The 18581-nt window shown below is 44.4% G+C and overlaps 1 protein-coding gene across 1 annotated transcript in view; it reads right to left on the reverse strand.

Annotated features, from left to right (window-relative positions):
* Positions 1-517: 517 nt before the first annotated feature.
* Apcdd1 (APC down-regulated 1) overlaps positions 518-18581 on the reverse strand; it is a 38247-nt gene continuing 20183 nt past the window's right edge. The window contains exons 4-5 of the mRNA XM_070029636.1: positions 7975-8296; positions 518-4285 (exon numbers count right to left, since the gene is read on the reverse strand). Of these exons, the coding sequence (XP_069885737.1) occupies positions 3849-4285; positions 7975-8296 (759 nt within the window). The 3' untranslated portion in view covers positions 518-3848. The remainder of the gene's footprint in view (positions 4286-7974; positions 8297-18581) is intronic.

Consider the following 18581-nt stretch of genomic DNA (forward strand, 5'->3'; position numbering starts at 1 on the left):
TCACTGTAGACCAGAAGCAGGAACTGTCTACATGTTCATCAATTGATGGCTGCAGAAAGGCTATGCAATATATGTGTAGTATTATTCATCCATGAAGCATAAAATCTTATCACTTGGGACAACATGGATAGAAATGGAGGTCATTACATTAAATGAAATGAAAGGGCACAGGAAGACAGTTACCACATGTCTCACTTGGAGGTGGAATTAAAATTTTACTCTCAGACAAGTTGAGAGTTAGAATGGTGTGTTTACTGGAACCTGGAGAGACTTAAGGGAGAAGGAGGGCAGTATGGATCCTTGTATGGATCCTACTGGAACCACTGGTGCAGCAAATCTAGTATTTATAAGCATATTCACCACTCACTTAGGGACAGACTTGCCAGTACACAAGGGTATACTATAGAGTATTTTAAGTTTGTTATAGAATGATCTAGGATCAGAAAAATATCTTGGTATTGAATGAACATTTGTGACTCTTGAGCCTGTTGGACTGTTGCTTTTTCTTTTTTTGGGGGGGTCCGGTCATGCGGCCTGAACTCTGGGCCTGGGCGCTGTCCCTCAGCTCTTCAGCTCAAGGCTAGCACTCTACCACTTGAGCCACAGAGCTACTTCTGGCTTTTTAAAGATTCTTTTCTGCTTATATGGTGCTGAGGAATCAAACCCAGGGTCTCATGCATGCAAGGCAAGCGCTCTACCACTGAGCCACCTTCCCAGCCCTGGACTGTTGCTTTTTCAAAGGTGATGGGAAATCACATTTGTATGAAGATCACTGGTACATGAGAGAGGATGCCTTTAGAGACATCTGTTAATGTCGATCTGACACAACCCAGACAAGATTATACACATGGTGACACACACAGATATATACCTAAGTGTCAACGATTTACAAATAAATTATATTGGTCTATCTCAGTAATGATTTATGTTACACCAGAAGTGACATGATCACATGGATTTCATGTATACTGTGTACAGATTAATATATGTGGCATACTGTGTGTGTGTGTGTGTGTGTGTGTGTGTGTGTGTGTGTTGGTCCTGGAGCTTGACCTCGGGGCCTGGGTGCTGTTCCTGAGCTTTTTTGCTTAAGGCTAGAGCTCTACCACTTGAGCCATAGCTCTACTTTCACCTTTTTGCTGGTTAATTGGATATTAGAGTTTCATGGTCTTTCGAAGTCCTTCCCTGGCTGGCTTCAAATCTTGATCCTCAGATCTCAGCCTCTTGAGTAGCTAGGATTACAGGCTTGGGCCATTGGTTTCTGGCTTTGGCATACTTTTAAAAGAAATACCTGGTTCTAGGTGGGTGGTGTGAACTGGGAGACTATAATCCTGTCATTCATGACTAATTACCGAGACATGTTTTAGCAATGAATAGTTTTTCACTTTAAAGATAAAGGACCACACATGGTAGCTCATGTCTATAAATGTGATTCCACACCAGCTCAGGCAAACACATTAGAAAGACCCTATCTCAAACCTGAGCTATGAGGGATGATGCATGCTTATGCAGGGGACAGAAAGATGATCAAATCAGAAGCTGGTCTAGGAAAATTGCATATGTCTATCTGAAAAATAACTAAAAGTAAAAAAAAAAAGGTTAAGAGTGCAGCTTAAGTGGTACAGTACCTGCCTAGCAAGCAGGACCCTAGCTGGCCACCCCCTAAAAAGAAAATGGCAATTAATAAGCTCACAGATAAGACATACTCTATGGGATAACTTTTGACTTTTTTGTTTATTAAACTTGGCTGACATTAAGTTAGCATTTTCATTTGGAATAAACCCCCCTAGGTATGCACCATGATTTTAAATATCTAAAAATAAAGCACTTTCCTATCCCATGTCATCATTATAACTTAATAACACACTGGAAAAACTCTGCATTTCATAAAGTTAATTTTTTTCCTCCTGTAGTCCAAGTTAGCCTTGAACTTGTGATCTACCTACCTCAGCCTCCCTGGTGCTGGAATTATAGGCAGCATATACCACTATGCCAAGCTCCCATGTGAATTCTTAAATGTGAGGGTGAGTGTTCTGGACCATGATCTCCACGCCTGCTCTCATTATACCTAGGTCTTGGGCTACACATCTCTTGTCAACATTGGTCTTTAGGAGCAATAACACTTGGTGGGGAGACAACAAAAGGAATTATGGCATGCAAAAAAAAAAAAAAAGAAGAAGCTGACTCTGAGTAAGATGGCCTTGAAAACATGGCAGGGACAGGACAGGAAGGAAACTGAGTCAAGCTGGCATGTTTGATAAGATGACTCATACCAAGCTGCTCCACCCAGGTGTGAACTAATGGAGGGATGATCCACTGTGGCAGATTCCCAACCTATCTTCCAGGAATAGCTCCTGAAGCATCATAACAGATTCATCTTTGCAGATGGCAGAGATGCTGCAATGATTCCCTCTGCCTGCCCTTAACCACATACTGTGTGCCAGGATTCAATGCCCCACAGGGAAGCTATGATGAATGTGCACTGTCTCTATCACTCAGGTGGCTTCTACCACTGCTGCTGCCCAGAGGAACCTGTTCTTGACTAGAATCAGGATGTTCTTTTTTGTTGTTACTTCATTTGTTGGTGCTGGCACTGGGGCTTGAACTCTCAGGGCTCGGCTATGACTCTTAGCTTTTCACTTAAGGCTGTTGATTGCTGTCACTTCAGTCACAGCTCCACATCTGGCTTTTTGCTGGTTAATTGGAGATAAGAGTCTTATGGGATTTTGTGCCCATACTATCTTCAAACCATGATCCTCAGATCTCAGCATGAGTCACCAGCACCAAACTAGCTTGCTTTCTTATTTTTCCCAGTGTCTGGGCCTGGTGAGAACAAATACAGAAGCAGCTTGCATTATGTAACCAGCAGCACAGAACATGTGCCTCTTCTCTCAGCAAAACAAAAGTAGTGAAGTAAGAACAGTTTAAATTACTTTTAAACTTTAATTACCATACATTCCCACTCAACATTTCCTAAAGCTTTGATTTTTCTCCTTATTTTGGTATAGATGATAAGATAGTTTAGCTAAACCTTGTACTTTTTCCTCTGTACATATCTATACCTAAATCTTTGTGTGTGTGTGTGTGTGTGTGTGTGTGTGTGTGCGTGTGCACGCGTGCGTGTGTGCGTGCGCTGGCCAGTGCTGGAGCTTAAACTCTTGGCATGGGCATTATCCATTAGCCTTTTTTTTTTTTTTTGTTCAAGGCTAGCACTTGAGCCACATCTCAACTTCCAGATTTTTTCTGGTTAGTTGGAGATAATTCACATAGACTTTACAGCCTACAGTTGGCTTTGAACCTTGCTCCTCAGCCTCCTCAGTAGCTAGGATTGCAGTCATTAACTACTATCATTTGACTCCTCTATCTTAAGGCAAGGTGTTTTGATTACAGTCCCAAACTAATTCTGTGTAGGATCATCATAGAAAAATTGGAGTGTAAAACTGTTTCAAAGGAGACAGGACATAACCATAGTAAAATGGCAGGAAAACATGTAGCTTGTCATATGCTTCTTCTAAGCTCAACTCAGCAATACAATAATAATTGGAAGCACAAAAATGAAAGGACCTAGCTCTGACCCCCACCCCCAGCTGCCTGTACCAAACACGCTCGCCCCAAATGCTGCAGGCTTAAAGTGCCACGAAGTTGCTCAGGCCAGGAATCAGCTGGACGGAGTTCAAAGCAGAAAACTTCAAACAGGCTGTTCATGACTCAGGCTGGAGGGGGAAGGGGATGACAGTTCTCAGGCGTTCAAGTGCATCAAAAGAATCATGTCTTTTTTTGTTAAAAAAAAATCTGTAAATGGTAAGGGATTCTTAGTTTAGAAAAAAATAGCATTTTCTAAAAATCTTCTATCTGAGGATGTTCCAATGTAGTAAAGTCAAAAGGCTTAACAGGACAGTAGGCAGCAGGGCCTGGGGTCTCCTCCCTGGTGCCTGGTCCCGACTGTCTTCTGACAAGTCCTCCGCCCTGGGCGAGGCTGAGGCACACTGGACCAAAGGCATCTGGTAGGATGTGGCCCTCTTTTCTGGCCTGTCTGGGCTGGAGCCATCGCTGGGCCTCTGGCCGTTGAACAGCAGGTAGCGGCCCCGGGCGTCCTGCTCCATTTTGAAGATCTCATATTCTGTGTGAGGTAGCTTGATGCCCAGGGCCACACAGCCATTGGTGTGCGTCACATCTTGCTGAACACCCACCTGCCAGGAGCCCTCAGCCCCACATTCATTCCCATTGAAGACATTGAGGAGTGAGGCAGTGGCTGCATCCATCGGGGTGACCTTCATGTGATTCACTGTGGGAGACAGAGATTCTTGTGACTCACCCAGCCAGTGGTGGGAACCCTCGACCTCTACAAGGCTTTCTTTTCAGAAAACAATGCTACCACCTTCCAGCACTGTTGACCATGGAGTCACATACACTGTTAAGGCCAGGGAGTCCCACATGCCCAGGGATATGGCAGTTATGCCAAATACAGTCAGTCAGCCCTCAGTACCCACAGGTTCTACATCCATGGTAAACCAATTAACCAGCAAAAAGCTGGAAGCTAAGATGTGGCTCAAGTCTATTTCTGACTTTTTTTTTGGTCCGTCATGGGGCTTGAACTCTGGGCCTGGGCGCTGTCCCTCAGCTCTTCAGTTCAAGGCTAACATTCTACCACTTGAGCCACAGTACCACTTCTGGTTTACTGAGTGGTTTATTGGAGATAAGAGTCTCACGGTCTTTCCAGCCTGGGTTGGCTTTGAACTGCGATCCTCAGATCTCAGGTTTCTTTCTTTTCTTTTTCTTTTTTTTTTTGTTGGTCGTGGGGCTTGAACTCTGGGCCTGGGCGCTGTCCCTCAGCTCTTTAGCTCAAGGCGAGCGCTCTACCACTTGAGCTACAGCGCCACTTCCGGTTTTCTGGTGGTTTATTGGAGATAGGAGTCTCACGGTCTCTCCTGCCTGGGCTGGCTTTGAACCTCGATCCTTAGATCTCAGCCTCCTGAGTAGCTAGGATTACAGGCGTGAGCCACCAGAGCCTGGTCTAATTTCTGACTTTTTTTGTGGCTAATTGGAGATTAGAGTTTCATGGACTTTCCTGCCTGAGAAGCCTTCAGACTATCATGTTGAGGTCTCAACCTCCTGAAAGGCTAGGATTATAGGTGTGAGCCACCAGTGTCCAGCTTTGAATATTCTTAAGTAGTCTCTTAATGCAGTATATCAAGTATTGATGGAGCACTGGCATTGTGTTATGTGTTCTAGGTATTATTGGTAACCGAAATTATGCATTAGCCAGGCACCACTGGCTCACACCTGTAATGCTATCTACTCGGGAGGCTGAAATCTGAGGATTGCGGTTTGAAGCCAGCCCAGACAGAAAAATCTCCATGAGACTCATCTCCAATAAACTACTCAGAAGAGCCAGAAGTGGTGCTGTGGCTTAAATGGTAGAGCCTCAGGGACAACATCCAGGCCCTGAGTTCAAGCCCTGGGACCAGCAAAAATAATAAATTAAAATTAAAGGAATTATATGTGCTATTCTAAGGGAGGCTTGTTGTAAGGCAGATGAAATCACTATATTTGTGTGTGTGCCAATACTGGGGCCTAAATTCAGGGCCTTGTGCTCATGTTGCAAGGCCTTTTCTCAAGCCTAGCAACCAACCACATCTCTACTTCTGGCTTTTTGCTGATTAAATGGCAATAACAGTCGCTCAGATTTTTCTGCCTGGACTGGCTGAGGATCTAGAACTAAGATCCTTAGATCTCAGCCTCCTGAGTAGCTAGTATCAAAGGCATGAGCTACCAGCACCTTGTTTCACTATGCTTTTTTACAGAAGGGACTTGGGGAACTTGGGGCCTGGTATTCTAATGGGTTCTGTAATTAATTCCCTGCAGATAGCAAGGAGCAGCTTTTGTGGCCAGCAAACAGGCTGCATTTGGTGTGTAAATGCTATGCTCAATGTGTGGCTGATTGTGCCCGGCAGTATAACAGGAAACCATCACAGTATTTCCCTGAAATTGTGTTTGCAAAAAATGACTCCTTAGGATGCAAAAATAATAAATGCTTGTGTCTATGACAAAGTGCTGGTGTCAACTATCCATCAGTCTTAAAAATTAGCACCGGCCCCTAAATTAGACATCTACATTAAGTCAGAGTGCAAACAAACAAACAAAAAGAGTAAATAAATGAACAGAAGCCCAGTTTTGTGGGGTGTTTCTCTGGAAGCCCCTGGTCTCAACTGCATGTAACATAACAGGTTTTGGGCCCAGTGGTCAGAGACCGAATGTCCCCAGCCTGGCTCATCACGAGGCAGAGGCTGGTGTGCCAGGAATTAACTTGCATCCCTGAACAGATGGGCTAAGATGTTTTGGGAACCTTACACAATATGATACTACAATGCTTCTTTGGAGGGCTCACCTCAAGACCAAAGCCATCAGTCTTTACTTGGTATCTCAGGGGAGGTGCTACTTTACAAAGATGTTCAAGCTTTAAAAAGAGAATTAAAACAGTGTCTGCAAGGCCCCTGGGCCGTGAACAGCCTCAAGTGACCCAGCCTCTTTGCTTGGTGATTAGCACTCAGCTCCAACCTTCCCAGTGGTGCTCCCACCTTCCAGTCTGTGACAAGGTGATGTGCGGGGGGAGCTCAGGTTGGGAATGGCAACTCTGAGCCTCAGAGGAGTCACCAGGATCACCAGCTGTGAGGAGGTAGGGCTAGTCTATGGCACTCAGGACCAGGTCACAGCTCTTTCTGTGCTGTTACTTAGCTTGGCTCTAATGTATTGCATATATGTGGCCTGATTTTTTATCTTTTTTGTTGATTGTAGGGCTTGTAGGGCTTGAACTTAGGGCCTGGTGCTGTCCCTGAGCTTTTTCATTCAAGGCTGGAACTCTATTACTTTGAACTAAAGCTCCACTTCTGTTTTTCTGGTGGTTAATTGGAGATAAGAGTCTCACAGGTTTTCCTGTGGGCTGGCTTCAAACCATGATCCTCAGACCTCAGCCTCCTAAGTAGCTAGCATTATAGGCATGAGCCACTGGCACCTGGCTTTTTTTTTTTCTTTCAATGGTACTGGGGCTTGAACTTAAGACCTAGGTACTGTCCCTTAGCTTTTCACTCAAAGCTGGCACTTTACCACTTGAGCCACATCTCTGTTTTTTTTTTTAAAGGTGGATAATAGGAGGTAAGAGTCTCACGGACTTTTCTGCCAAGGTTGGCTTTGAACCATGATCTTCATGAGCACTAGGATTATAGGCTTGAGATACAGGCACAGTGTGGTCTGTTTTGTTAGGCAGGGTTGTACTGTGGAGCAGATACTTGTGTGCACTTGTGTGTGTTCAATGTATACACATGTGCTCTCCCATTAGAAAGGCACCTGGCACATGAACAAGTATGACACTGTCAGAGAGGCAGCTCAGTCCTGCCTAAGTGTGCCAGTAAAGGAACACACAGAGGTAAGGTTCTGTTCAAGTAGTGTCCTGGCTGGGCCATACCTGATAGCTACCCATATAGTGATATGGAATCCACTACATTTAAGCTACAGGGATCTGGCCCTGCTGACCAGACCGGGGCTCAAGGGCATTTCCAAGGATGCTTTGAGAGATAAAAAATAGCTCCCTTAGTCCATCCCTAGCATATAGAGCAAAATAAAAAGATGCTCTTACCAGATGCAAGAGGCTCATGTCCATAATCCTAGCTATTCAGGAGGTTGAGATATGAGGATCAAGGTTCAAAGCCAGCCTGGGCAAGAAAGTCTATGAGACTCTTTTTCCCTATTAAACACCAAAAAAAAAGCTGGAAGTAGAGCTGTGGTTCAAATGGAAGAGCTCTAGCCTTGAGTGAAAAAGCTAAGGGACAGTGTTTAGGTCTTGAGTTTAAGACCGAACACTGGCACAGAAAAATAAAAGAAGAAAAAGAACATGCCTCTTCTCTCAGGCTCTGCCTCAACAAAAACATCTTAGAACAGCTCCTGAGACACTCTAGGGACAGGAGGTAGCAGACCTACCTTTGAACACGAACTCTGTGCCACCCATGACCCTGGAGGAGAGCATGCCATGACTGTATCGGCCCCGGGCATAGATGGTGAAAGTGGGGTGCTTGCACACAGGATCTGAGTAGTGGTAGTAATGCCCTTCCCAGGTGTTGTTGTTGTCGTGGAAGATGAAGTGGCGGGTGAGGAACAGGACTTCAGGACGCACCTCACAACGCTGGCTCACCCATTCCCCATGCAGACCAATGGTCAAGTCAGCCTTTGGGGGCAGGATGGGAGGGTGGTGTTCATCAGAGCGGTAGATGATCCGACAGGCTATGCAGGCATGGTTGTGATTCTGAAGCCAAGAAACACATACACTTAAGAGACCTGAGAAGCAATTAGAAGCCTTAGAGCAATTAAAAGCCAGCTCTGGAGCACAGAGAGGAGAGTGATGTGTTTGTGAACACACCTAAGTTTCTGCTTCACAGGACAGACCTGCCTAACATACAAGCCAGGTACCAGTGGCTTATGCCTGTAATCCTAGCTGCTCAGGATTTTGAGATCTGAGGATTGAGGTTCAAAGTCAGCCTGGGCAGGAGAGCCTATGAGACTCTGATCTACAATTAGCAACCCCAAAAGCTGGAAGTGGAACTGTGGCTTAAGTGGTGAAGCACCAGTGTCCCAGGCCCTGAATTAAAGTTCCAGTGCTAAAGCATATGTATGTACACACACACACACACACACACACACACACACACACACACACACACACACACACACACACACACACACACACACACACACACACACACACACACACGAAAACATCAGACCACATGTATATAGTTCATCAAGGTTCAGATAAATACTAGCACAGAAAGATGGCTCTAGCCAGGTCCTGACAGCCCTGAGCCAGACCCATCATCTCACCACACAGCTGGTGATCTTAGGAAACTGATTCATTTCTGTTTTGACTTCCTCATTTAACAATGGTAACCATTATAGCCACTTGCACATGTGTTCTAAGAGAGGAAGATCAAGGTAGCTCCTGCTCAGTGAACCCATTCAGTAAGAAGACCAGATACACACAGGATCTGTCTCCTGCCACCAGCCACCATCTTTCAAATGTATGTTAGAGTGAATAACACACAAACTGAGTTCAAAGAAAGCAGCCCAAGTTCAAGAACTATCCAATACAAGGTTCCTCAATGAGCTACTATGAGGTAAAGGTTCCATGTTTTATTTTTACCCCCTAAACAGTTGTTCTGACATGTAAAGGCCAGGATGAAAAGTTAACATGGTGTCAGTAGCATGCTCAGCTCTAGAACCTATCAGGCCTGGTATCAGTGACAAGACTGTCACCAAAAGTGTGATGCCTCTCACAGGAAGGGATGAAGCTGTGTTGGGATGGGTTCTGGCCAATGCCACTCTCAGCAGCACTTGCAGGTAGACCAGCCACATTCTGAAAGCAAGAGGAGCCTCTAGGAAGATGTGTGAAGCCATGGGATCTCCAAGGTACCTCACAGAGCTGGTGGCCTTCCTGCTGGAGTTACCATAGCAAGGCTATGTGATACCTACTGGGCCCATTCCTGGCAGGCCTCAGAGGCCTGTGGGCTGCATGGTTCATTTCACCCACCAAACATCCACCATTCCTCACACTTGGCTTGCTACCTTGAACCTAGGATCTTAGGAAAATCAGCTGGGACTACTTCATTCCTGGCCCTTCTTGAGAAGTATCTCAATCCCTGAAAAGAGTTTTGGTTGTCCCCCACCCCTCTCAAACAGCAATACTGATTCAGGAAAAGCTCAGGATGCTGCTTAGATGAGAAATAAGGGATCCTCTTGATTTCAGCCTCCTATATGGCTAGGTTGACAGGCACACTTTACCACATCCAGCTTCTGGTTGAGAAGAATTCTCGACTTATACTTGGGATGGCCTCAAATTGAAATTCTAATCTCAACCTTCCAAGTAGCTAGGATTAGAGGGGTGAGTCACTAGTACAATGGATAAAGTTTCTCTCTTTCCTTTATTCTTTTTTTGGGGGGGGCAAGGCTCCTGGATTCAGGGCCCAGGTGCTGTCCCTGTGCTCTTTTGCTCAAGACTAGTACTGTACCACTTGAACCACTTCCAGCTTTTTGGGAAGTCCCACAGACTTTCCTGCCCAGGCTGGCTTTGAACCATAATCCTCACATTTCAGCTTCCTCTGGAGCTAGGATTACAGACATGAGCCACCAGTGCATGGCCTCCCTCCCCTCTTCATCTTTCTTTCTCCTCTTTCTCCTTCCCTCCCTTTCTTCCCTCCTTCCTTCCTTCCTTTCTTCTTTCTTTTGCAGAGCTACCTTTCTTCTTTCTTTTGCAGAACTAAAGTTTGAACTCAGTGCCTTGTTCTGGCTAGGCTGGCATGATACTACTTACCTATACCTCTGGCCTCATTTTTCATTGGTTATTTTTAAAATAAGGTCTCACTTCTGGCTTGCACATGTGCCTGTGCCTGAGCTATGATCTGCCTACTTTAGGCTTTCACTTACTGCTGGGTCACATTGCACATGCCACTTTATCCAGATTCCCTCCAAGGAGATGAAGTCTCAAGGACTTTTTTTTTCTTAGAAACTCAATCCTCCAATCTCAGCTTCTCATGTAGCTTGAGATGACAGGAATATACTGCTGTGACCAGGATGAGAAGAAATTTTGTGATTTTTTTTGATCAGCTGGCCTTGAACAACAATCCTCCTATTCTCAGTCTCCCAAGTGTTTAGCATTACAGGTATGTATGAATCACTAGTGCCTTGCTCAATTTTTCCTTCCTTTTTAGGGCTGAGTCATAGTCTACCGTTTGTTCACATTTGTTTTTGTTTCCACTTAAGTACTGATAGACACTTAGGTTGCTCCCATTCTGACTGCTGTGAAGAATGTTGTCATGGTTTCTGAATATCTGTTTGAGTCTCTGCTTTCAGTGTTTTGGGATACTAACTCAGAAGCACAATAGCTGGACCACTGGCAACTCACTGCTTTATTTTTCAGCAACCACCACGCTATTTTCTGCAGTAGCTGCATCTTTTCACATTTCTATCTCCAACACATAAGGGTTCCATTTTCCCATCTTCTTGTTTGTGGGTAACAGCCGTTCTGATAGGCAACTACTAAGTTGCCCATAGAATCCCACTGTGGTTATTTTCACGTGCTTAATGGCTATTCATACATCTTACAGAATTATCGATTCAAACCCTTTATATCCATTTTACCTAATTTCTTTCTTTGCCTTTCTGGTGTTTTTGGTGGCTTTTTTATTCTTGGCTTCTGAGTTGACTAGTTACTTAGTTACTTGAAACAACTCTGTAACTGCTGCTAGGAGATAAGCTATGATACACACAGGGTCTTCCTCTCTGAGGACATCAACAAAGAAACAGCTTGATTCTTACTACCTGTGATTTAAATAAAAAAGAGAACTATAGGCATAATTTCAGAAAAGCAGAAAATAATGCCTCCACCCTGTATTGCTGGACAACTTTTCGAAAGTGATTTTTTTATTCTTCTTGAACATGGGGCTTGAACTCTGGGCCTGGGAACTGTCCCTGAGCTCTTCAGCTCAAGGCTAAGTGCTTTACCACTTGAGCCACAGCGCCACCTCCAGTTTTCTGGTGTTAATTGGAGCTAAGAGTCTCACAGATTTTCCTACCCAGGCTGGCTTTGAACCTCAGTTCTCAGATCTCAGCTTCCTGAGTAGCTAGGACTACTGGCGTGAGCCACAGGCATCCGACTAAAAGTGGCTTTCTTAAATAATAGCCTTTCAAGATTATAAATGGAAAGAGAATTTCAGGTGCAGTTTGTAAGCATGAATGGTGATCTATACTGTAAAATACTGTTTCTCATGAAATTTGCTCTATTTGTGGATTTTCTCATTGGAGAAGCACCACCATGTTCTAGATTCCCCTGCTCACCATTTTAGTTTCTATACCATTAAATTGCCCAGAAACTTAAAGAGGGTTATTTAAAGCTGTTGTCTACACAAGATCTGAACACTAAAGCCGAGGAACCAGAACATGTTCCATATACCCTTGTTGCTATTGACTTGTACTATAAACAGCCTTAATTAATGGGCTAGGGTGTGGTTCAGTTGTAAAGTGTTTATCTAGTATGCAAGAGGCCCTGGGTTCAATCCCCAACACCACAAAAAAGCAGAGACAGAGTTGGGAAGAAAAAGATTCCTATCAAAGTAATCTCTGAAAAAGATGAAACCCATTTTTAAAAATCAACTTTCTAAGTGAGCAATGCTACCACCAAGAAGTGGAGAGCACGCCTTTTTTGCCTATAGACTCTTGACTGGATCCCAGGGAACAGGTATAAGAGCTTCAGTCTGCAGAGAGCATTGGGTTCTGAGGATGTCAAGCATATCTACATCCAAGAGCTTCCATCTCCCACATAGCATGGTTTCAAGGCAAGGCAGAAAAGGGACTCACACAGAGAAAATAACTTGGCTCAGATGTCTCTGCAAACCCAAAGTAGACTCAGGCCTTGGTCTTAGGACTTTCTGAGTGCTACCTCCTGGCCCCAGACAGCTCTAAGACTGAAGTCCTAAGAAGAACAGATGTCCCCCTCACAAGGACTCCAGCTCCTAGAAAAGGGTCTTCTTGGGCTGATGACTGATGAGGCTCTTCCAGCTCTCTCCCATTTCCTGCCAACATTTATTTCTGGAGAGCTGGTTCATCAACAACATCTGCAGAGGGTCCTCTTGTTTTCATCACCGTCCCAAATGGAAAAAGTTACTTGAAAGAATCTTGTGAACAGGTCAACTAGAAAAGCAGTCTGGACAAAACCTAAGTCTTCAATTTCTTGAGTTTAAGAAGTTTTGTTTAAGGGAAAGGAGAGATAGAAACAGATAATGGGACTTTCTTTTCCTAGGGTTTTAGTGTAGGGGATAAACACCAGTAGCCCATGTCCAAAATATTGCTTACAATGAACTGCAACTCTCCAGGTGCAATTCCTGCTGGAGACAGTCCTGAGTGCTTTTCTTGGGCACTGTATTGTACATACTTTGAGGTCAGGTCAATGCAGTCTTTTCATATTTCCCATGCTTTCCAGCAGAGGACAGCACGTTTACTGGTTGTAATGAGGTTTCTGATGGGCAGATTAACGGTAGAAAGGTATCCTGGATAATTAAAGGAGACTAATAGAGCAGCTGGTCATCATTCAGAAGAGCATTGACTGCCCTGAAGGAAAGTCCTCTTGAGGTGCTTTCTACATCTGAGATTCTAGGACCCTGTGACCTAGGGATAGAATGATTACACTGACAGAGTGGCTACCTCAAATTGACTCTGGTACTGAGGTTTACACTTCTATGCTGGCTGCCTGCGTTGCTGGATTGGACTGAATATTTATATCTTGTCAAATTACTGTTTTGCAATTGTGACCCTGAATGTGAGGGGAACTGGATGTGGGATCTTGATGTAACTGGATCATAGGGGTGGAGTTTACTGAGTGCTACCTCTTGGATTAACAGGATTAATGCCCTTATAAAAAGAGGCTGCCAAGTCTTCCCTCATTTTTTTTGTCATGGAGGACAGAATGAGGAATAAGCTCTGTACACTGTCAAGGAGAAGACCTTCACCAGAACCCCACCCTTTCTCTTAGGGTGTCACCCTTCTCTTAGTCTTTCAACCTCCAAAGCTGCTGTCTAAGTAAGGGCAGTTTCTCAACCTCCAAAGCTGCTGTCTAGGTGAGGGCAGTCTGTCTAGCATCCTAAGCTACCCGAGACACTTGCAGTCTTTCTCTGCTCCCAGGCAGGGTGGCCAAGGTGGGCACAGGTGCACAGTAGTACACTGACTATGTGAGCCTGATCTCCAAGCAGGAAGGAGGCACATGTTGTAAGGAGGAGGAAGCCACAGGGAGGGTCACAGGGACATTACACAACCACCTCTTGTACTATGAAGGAGCTGATGGTTTGTGACTGTCATGGTTTGAATGTGTTCCCTGTAAGTTCACAATCCCCAAATTAATGTTAATGGTATTTCAGGATGGAGCTCTGGGAGGTATTTAGAATTGGACAAGTTCATCAGGTCAGGGACCCTATGATCAATTAAGTAGTGGTTTCCTAAGAGGAAGAGAGTCCTGAGCTAGCAAACTTAATCTGTCTCACCATGGATACCCTCGAGTTATGATACAACAGGAAGACACTCAACATGTGCCAGTGCTGTGCTCTTGGAATTCCCAGCCTCCAGGACCATGAACTAACTAAATCTCCACTTACAAATTACTCAGAATCTGGTATTTTGTGACCAACAGAAAGCAGCCTACTGGGTTTGTAGCTGCTACTGAGCATGTGGGTGTGGGTATGTGTGTGGGGAACAAATAGCAACTGGACACTCTTCTATACCTCAGAGTTCAGGAGAAAGAAACCTCCAGAAATGAGCTTTTTTTTATGGCCAGTCCTGGGGCTTGAGCTCAGGGTCTGGGCACTGTCCCTAAGCTTCTTTTTTGCTCAAAGATAACACTTAAGCCACAGTACCACTTCCAGCCTTTCTGTTTATGTGGTACTGAGGAATCAAACCCAGGACTTCATGCATGCTGGGCAAGCACTCCTACCACTAAGCCACATTCCCAGTCCCAGAAATTAGCTTTCTAAGAACCTCATACCTAAGAAGTGAGCTCACAAAGTTTGCTTGCTCCTTCCTTTCCCCCTTTCTTTTTCCTTTCTTTCTCTCTCTCTCCTTTCTCTTCCTTTCTTCCTTCTTTCCTTCCTTCCTTTCTCCCTTCTTTTTCTCCCTCCTACCCTTCCTGTATTCTTTTCCTTCTTTCCTTCCTCCCCCTCTTTACTGGGGTTTGAACTCAAGGGCTTGTGCTCTACTTGGATATTTCACTCAAGGCTGGTCCTTTACCCCTTGAGCAACACCTCCACTTCCAGTTGTTTAATTGGAAATATGAGTTTAGAATCAAGATGGATTAGAATCAAGATCCTCAAATCTCTGCCTCCTGAATAGCTAGAATTACAGGTGTGAGCCAAGAGCACCAGCTGCAAAGGTCTTTCTTGTTTTAGGAAACAGTAATTCCATGAAGATCTCTCTACATGCACAATTATATGCAGATTCATTAGTGAGGTAGGCTCACTGGGAGCTGTTTATTAATTTTCAATTTTCTGAACTTCAAGCCAGGAGCTGTTTCTTTATGAGACATGACTTTAAGATTCATTGCAGAAGAAAATTTGTACTTATTTTAGCTTGTTTCATCGATTCCTAGGCATTTTAATTCATTTAAGTAATTGAATCTGATAATTTTTCAAAATAATTAAGTCTGCTGTGAATTCCAAGAACCCCTGGGCTTGGACCACTCCTCTCTCTCCCCACACTGCTCAGCTGACATTTGTGCAGTAAAGATGTAAGACATACTTTTCAAATGGCTGATTTCCTGCTTGCTGGGTTTTCATCCTGGCCTCTCAGTGTTTTTGCCTTTTAAGGGTGAAATGTTTACTACTTGCATTGTTCCTGACAACAAATCTTTCCTGATCTGCAAACTCCTGAAATAAAGCAACCCCAAGTGCCTGTCGGTCTGCCAAAATACTCTGGAGGAGTTGAGAGTCAAGAAATAAAATAATCTGGGTCTGTAAATATGGCTGGAGGGCAGCAGCCTGGAGAATAGCAAACTGGGGATACTTCATGCTCTGCCCAAATGAAATGGCCACAAAGCCATCACTTTCTTTTTTTTCCTCCCCCCTTCTCTTCCCTCCCTCCCTCCTTTCATTCTTTTAGTGCCAGTAATAGGGCTTGAACTCAGTGCCTGGGCACTATCTCTTAGCTTTTTTGCTAAAGGCTAGAACTCTACACTGGAGCCACAGCTCCAGCTGGTTCACTGAAGATAAGAGTCTCATGGACTTCCTTTCCCTGGGCTGGTTTTGAATCTTGATCCTCAGATTTCAGCCTCCTGAGTAGATAGACTTACCAGTGTAAGCCACTGATAATACTATAGGCAGTCATAACTTCTTGTACCTCTGGCCTTGTACCATTCTTCATCTCCTACCACTCGTATACCACCTTTACTTTTCCTCACACTGGCAGAATACACCAGGGAATACTTAGCTCCTTTCCCACTCCAGGGCTGCCCCACCCAGGAGCCATACCACACACATTTAGGGAGACCGTACCCAGTCTGCTGCAGAGTCCATCCAGTCCCTGAGTTGAAAAGCCCACTGCTGATAGCCACCGGATCTGAAATCCCCTAATGTCACCAGCAGCAGAAGGCTCACAGTTCAATAATATTTTTCACATATAATCAGCCCTTTGAATCTTTAGGTTTTGCACCTGAGGAATGACCCAACTATAATGGATAGAACATATTGAGAAAACAAGTTGCATCAGTACTGAACACATACAAATGCCTTGATTAATATTTCCTATCTGTTTAACATCACACTTAAGTCATCTTAGATATTATATGTCTTCTAGACATGATTGAAAGCATGTTGGAAGATGTTCAGAGGTCCTATACCAGTACTGCACTATTTTATGTGAACAATTTTGGCATCCATAGATGTCTTGCAACCAATGCCCTATGGACCCAGAAGGACAGACATTTCTAACAAGGCTCTGTCTGGTTGGCACGTTGGTTCCTAGCCTGAAGCTTCCACAGAACTTGAGAGCACACAGAGCTTTGGGCCTTTTCTTCTTTTCTTGGAGGCCTCAAGTCCTTTAAAAGCCTTGTGCTTTCCTCGTTCTTGTAGACAGCTCCACCACAGCTGTTTTGCTGGGACAGAATATTTAAGAGACACAGCTTGGGGAAAGCTGTCTTGTTTTCAGACAACCCCTTTGATTTATAACCATGTGGTTAAATCATTTCAGGATTTTGGAGAAAGACCAATTCCATTTGCTTACAAGTCTGATCCTGAGGTTTTGGTGTTTCTAATGCTTCTGGCAACCATTTGCTTTTTAATAACCATTTGATTCTATCACTGTAAGCATGAACTTGGCTATACAATCTTAACTGCCTGGCTCTGAAGAATCCAGGCTGAGGGTAATGGCTGCCTTCGTGTTAAAACTCCATTTAATCAAGGCATCTTCTTTCAGGATTATTTTAGATTGCCTTGATTTTTTTCTTAATGAAGAGGAGCCAGTTTCCTCCTGAAATAATCCTCACACACCTGAATCTCTGCAAACCTCAATTACTTGCCAAAGGACTCTGAACCTCACAGCAAAGCTGCATAAAGCCTAGAAAAACAAGTTGACTTGAAGTTTCTATTTTTACATGGTGTCCTGTTTCCACAGGGGCTGAGACTCGTGGTTTGAAACTCAATTTAGCATTTAAACTAATTTTCAGCCAGGTCTCCCTGGACCAGCAATTAGGGGAGGCGAAGAGTTCAAAGGAGGGAGATTCCAGCCCCTCCTGCACAGGACTGTGGCTCTTTGAAGACACTCTGCTGCTTCCTGTTCTAGACAGGGTGGCCACAGGCAGCCCAAAGAACCTGTTTCTGGACATCCCATAGGCACAGAACACTGGGTTTTACCAGGTCCAGCATCTGTCTAGAAAGTCACGAATGGCCAAGTGCATTTATTCCTCCCCACAGCTGTCCTGGGAAAGGATCTAAAAACTTTCTGAGGGCTCAGTGGGCCAAGAGGTACAAGATGAAGGACAAGAAAAGAATATGCCTTTTCAGGTTCTGTAGCTACATAGCCTTCCACTGTCCCCACCCACCCCAGCGAGGCATCCCCAGCAGTCCCAGAGTGCCTGGCCAGCCTCAGGAAGCCTAAGCCCTCCTGCCAGCTTTACCGGGCCTCAGCATTCCTCAGGGTCTTGGAGAGAATGATTCTTTTAGGAATTTAAAATTTTCTTGGCAAGGGCGATTAGATAATAGGAGTTTGTGGTGCACATCACAGAAGGTACAAAAAGCGAAGGTTCTGATTGCACCACACAGTCCCACTGTCAGAGGCCATTCATGGCCAGATTTCTTGTACCCTCCCAGAAATCCTTAATTCCTTTCTTCTTTAATTGTTGATTCTATTAAAGCAGAATCAGCATGCTACTCTGTGCCTTCCTGTCTTAATACTTTTCTCAGTACTTTTCCTTTTACTTCCTAAATACTACCCAAGTTCTTTCTACCCTTCATATTTCGGAATCTTGGTATCAGACTGGAGATTAGAGTGTATTTCTTTCTTATTGGTTGATTTTTGTACTGGGACTTGAACTCAGGGCCTGAGTACAGTTCCTTACTTTTTCTGCTCAAGGTCAGCATTATGATGGCCATCTTTAATTTCCATACCTAAGGTAAATAACTCTCACTTTGAAGACAGGTCCTTCCAGGGGCTACAAGTGTATTCCACAATGGACAGGCTCTGATTAGTAATCAGAGATGATGATAGTGAAGGTTGTCCTCCAGCCTGCACAGCAGAATAAAGGAACTGGCAGGTGGGGAGGGGTCATGTGACTTATGAGCTCTGGTCTGAGCTGCCTGCCACTGGAGGTACAGCACCAATTGAAGGTGAATAGACAGGGTAAGTGAAGAAAGGTGGCTAGGCACTAATGGCTTATGTCTATCATCTTAGCTTCACAAGAGGCTGAGATCTCAGATCATGGTTTGAAGCCAGCTAGGCAAAAGATCCACAAGACTCATCTCTAATCAACCACCAAAAAGCCAGATGTGGCTCAAGTGATAGAGCAT

The sequence above is a fragment of the Dipodomys merriami genome, unplaced genomic scaffold, assembly GCF_024711535.1.
Source record: "Dipodomys merriami isolate MVZ:Mamm:240054 unplaced genomic scaffold, mDipMer1.0.p SCAF_2, whole genome shotgun sequence".
Lineage (NCBI taxonomy): Eukaryota > Metazoa > Chordata > Mammalia > Rodentia > Heteromyidae > Dipodomys > Dipodomys merriami.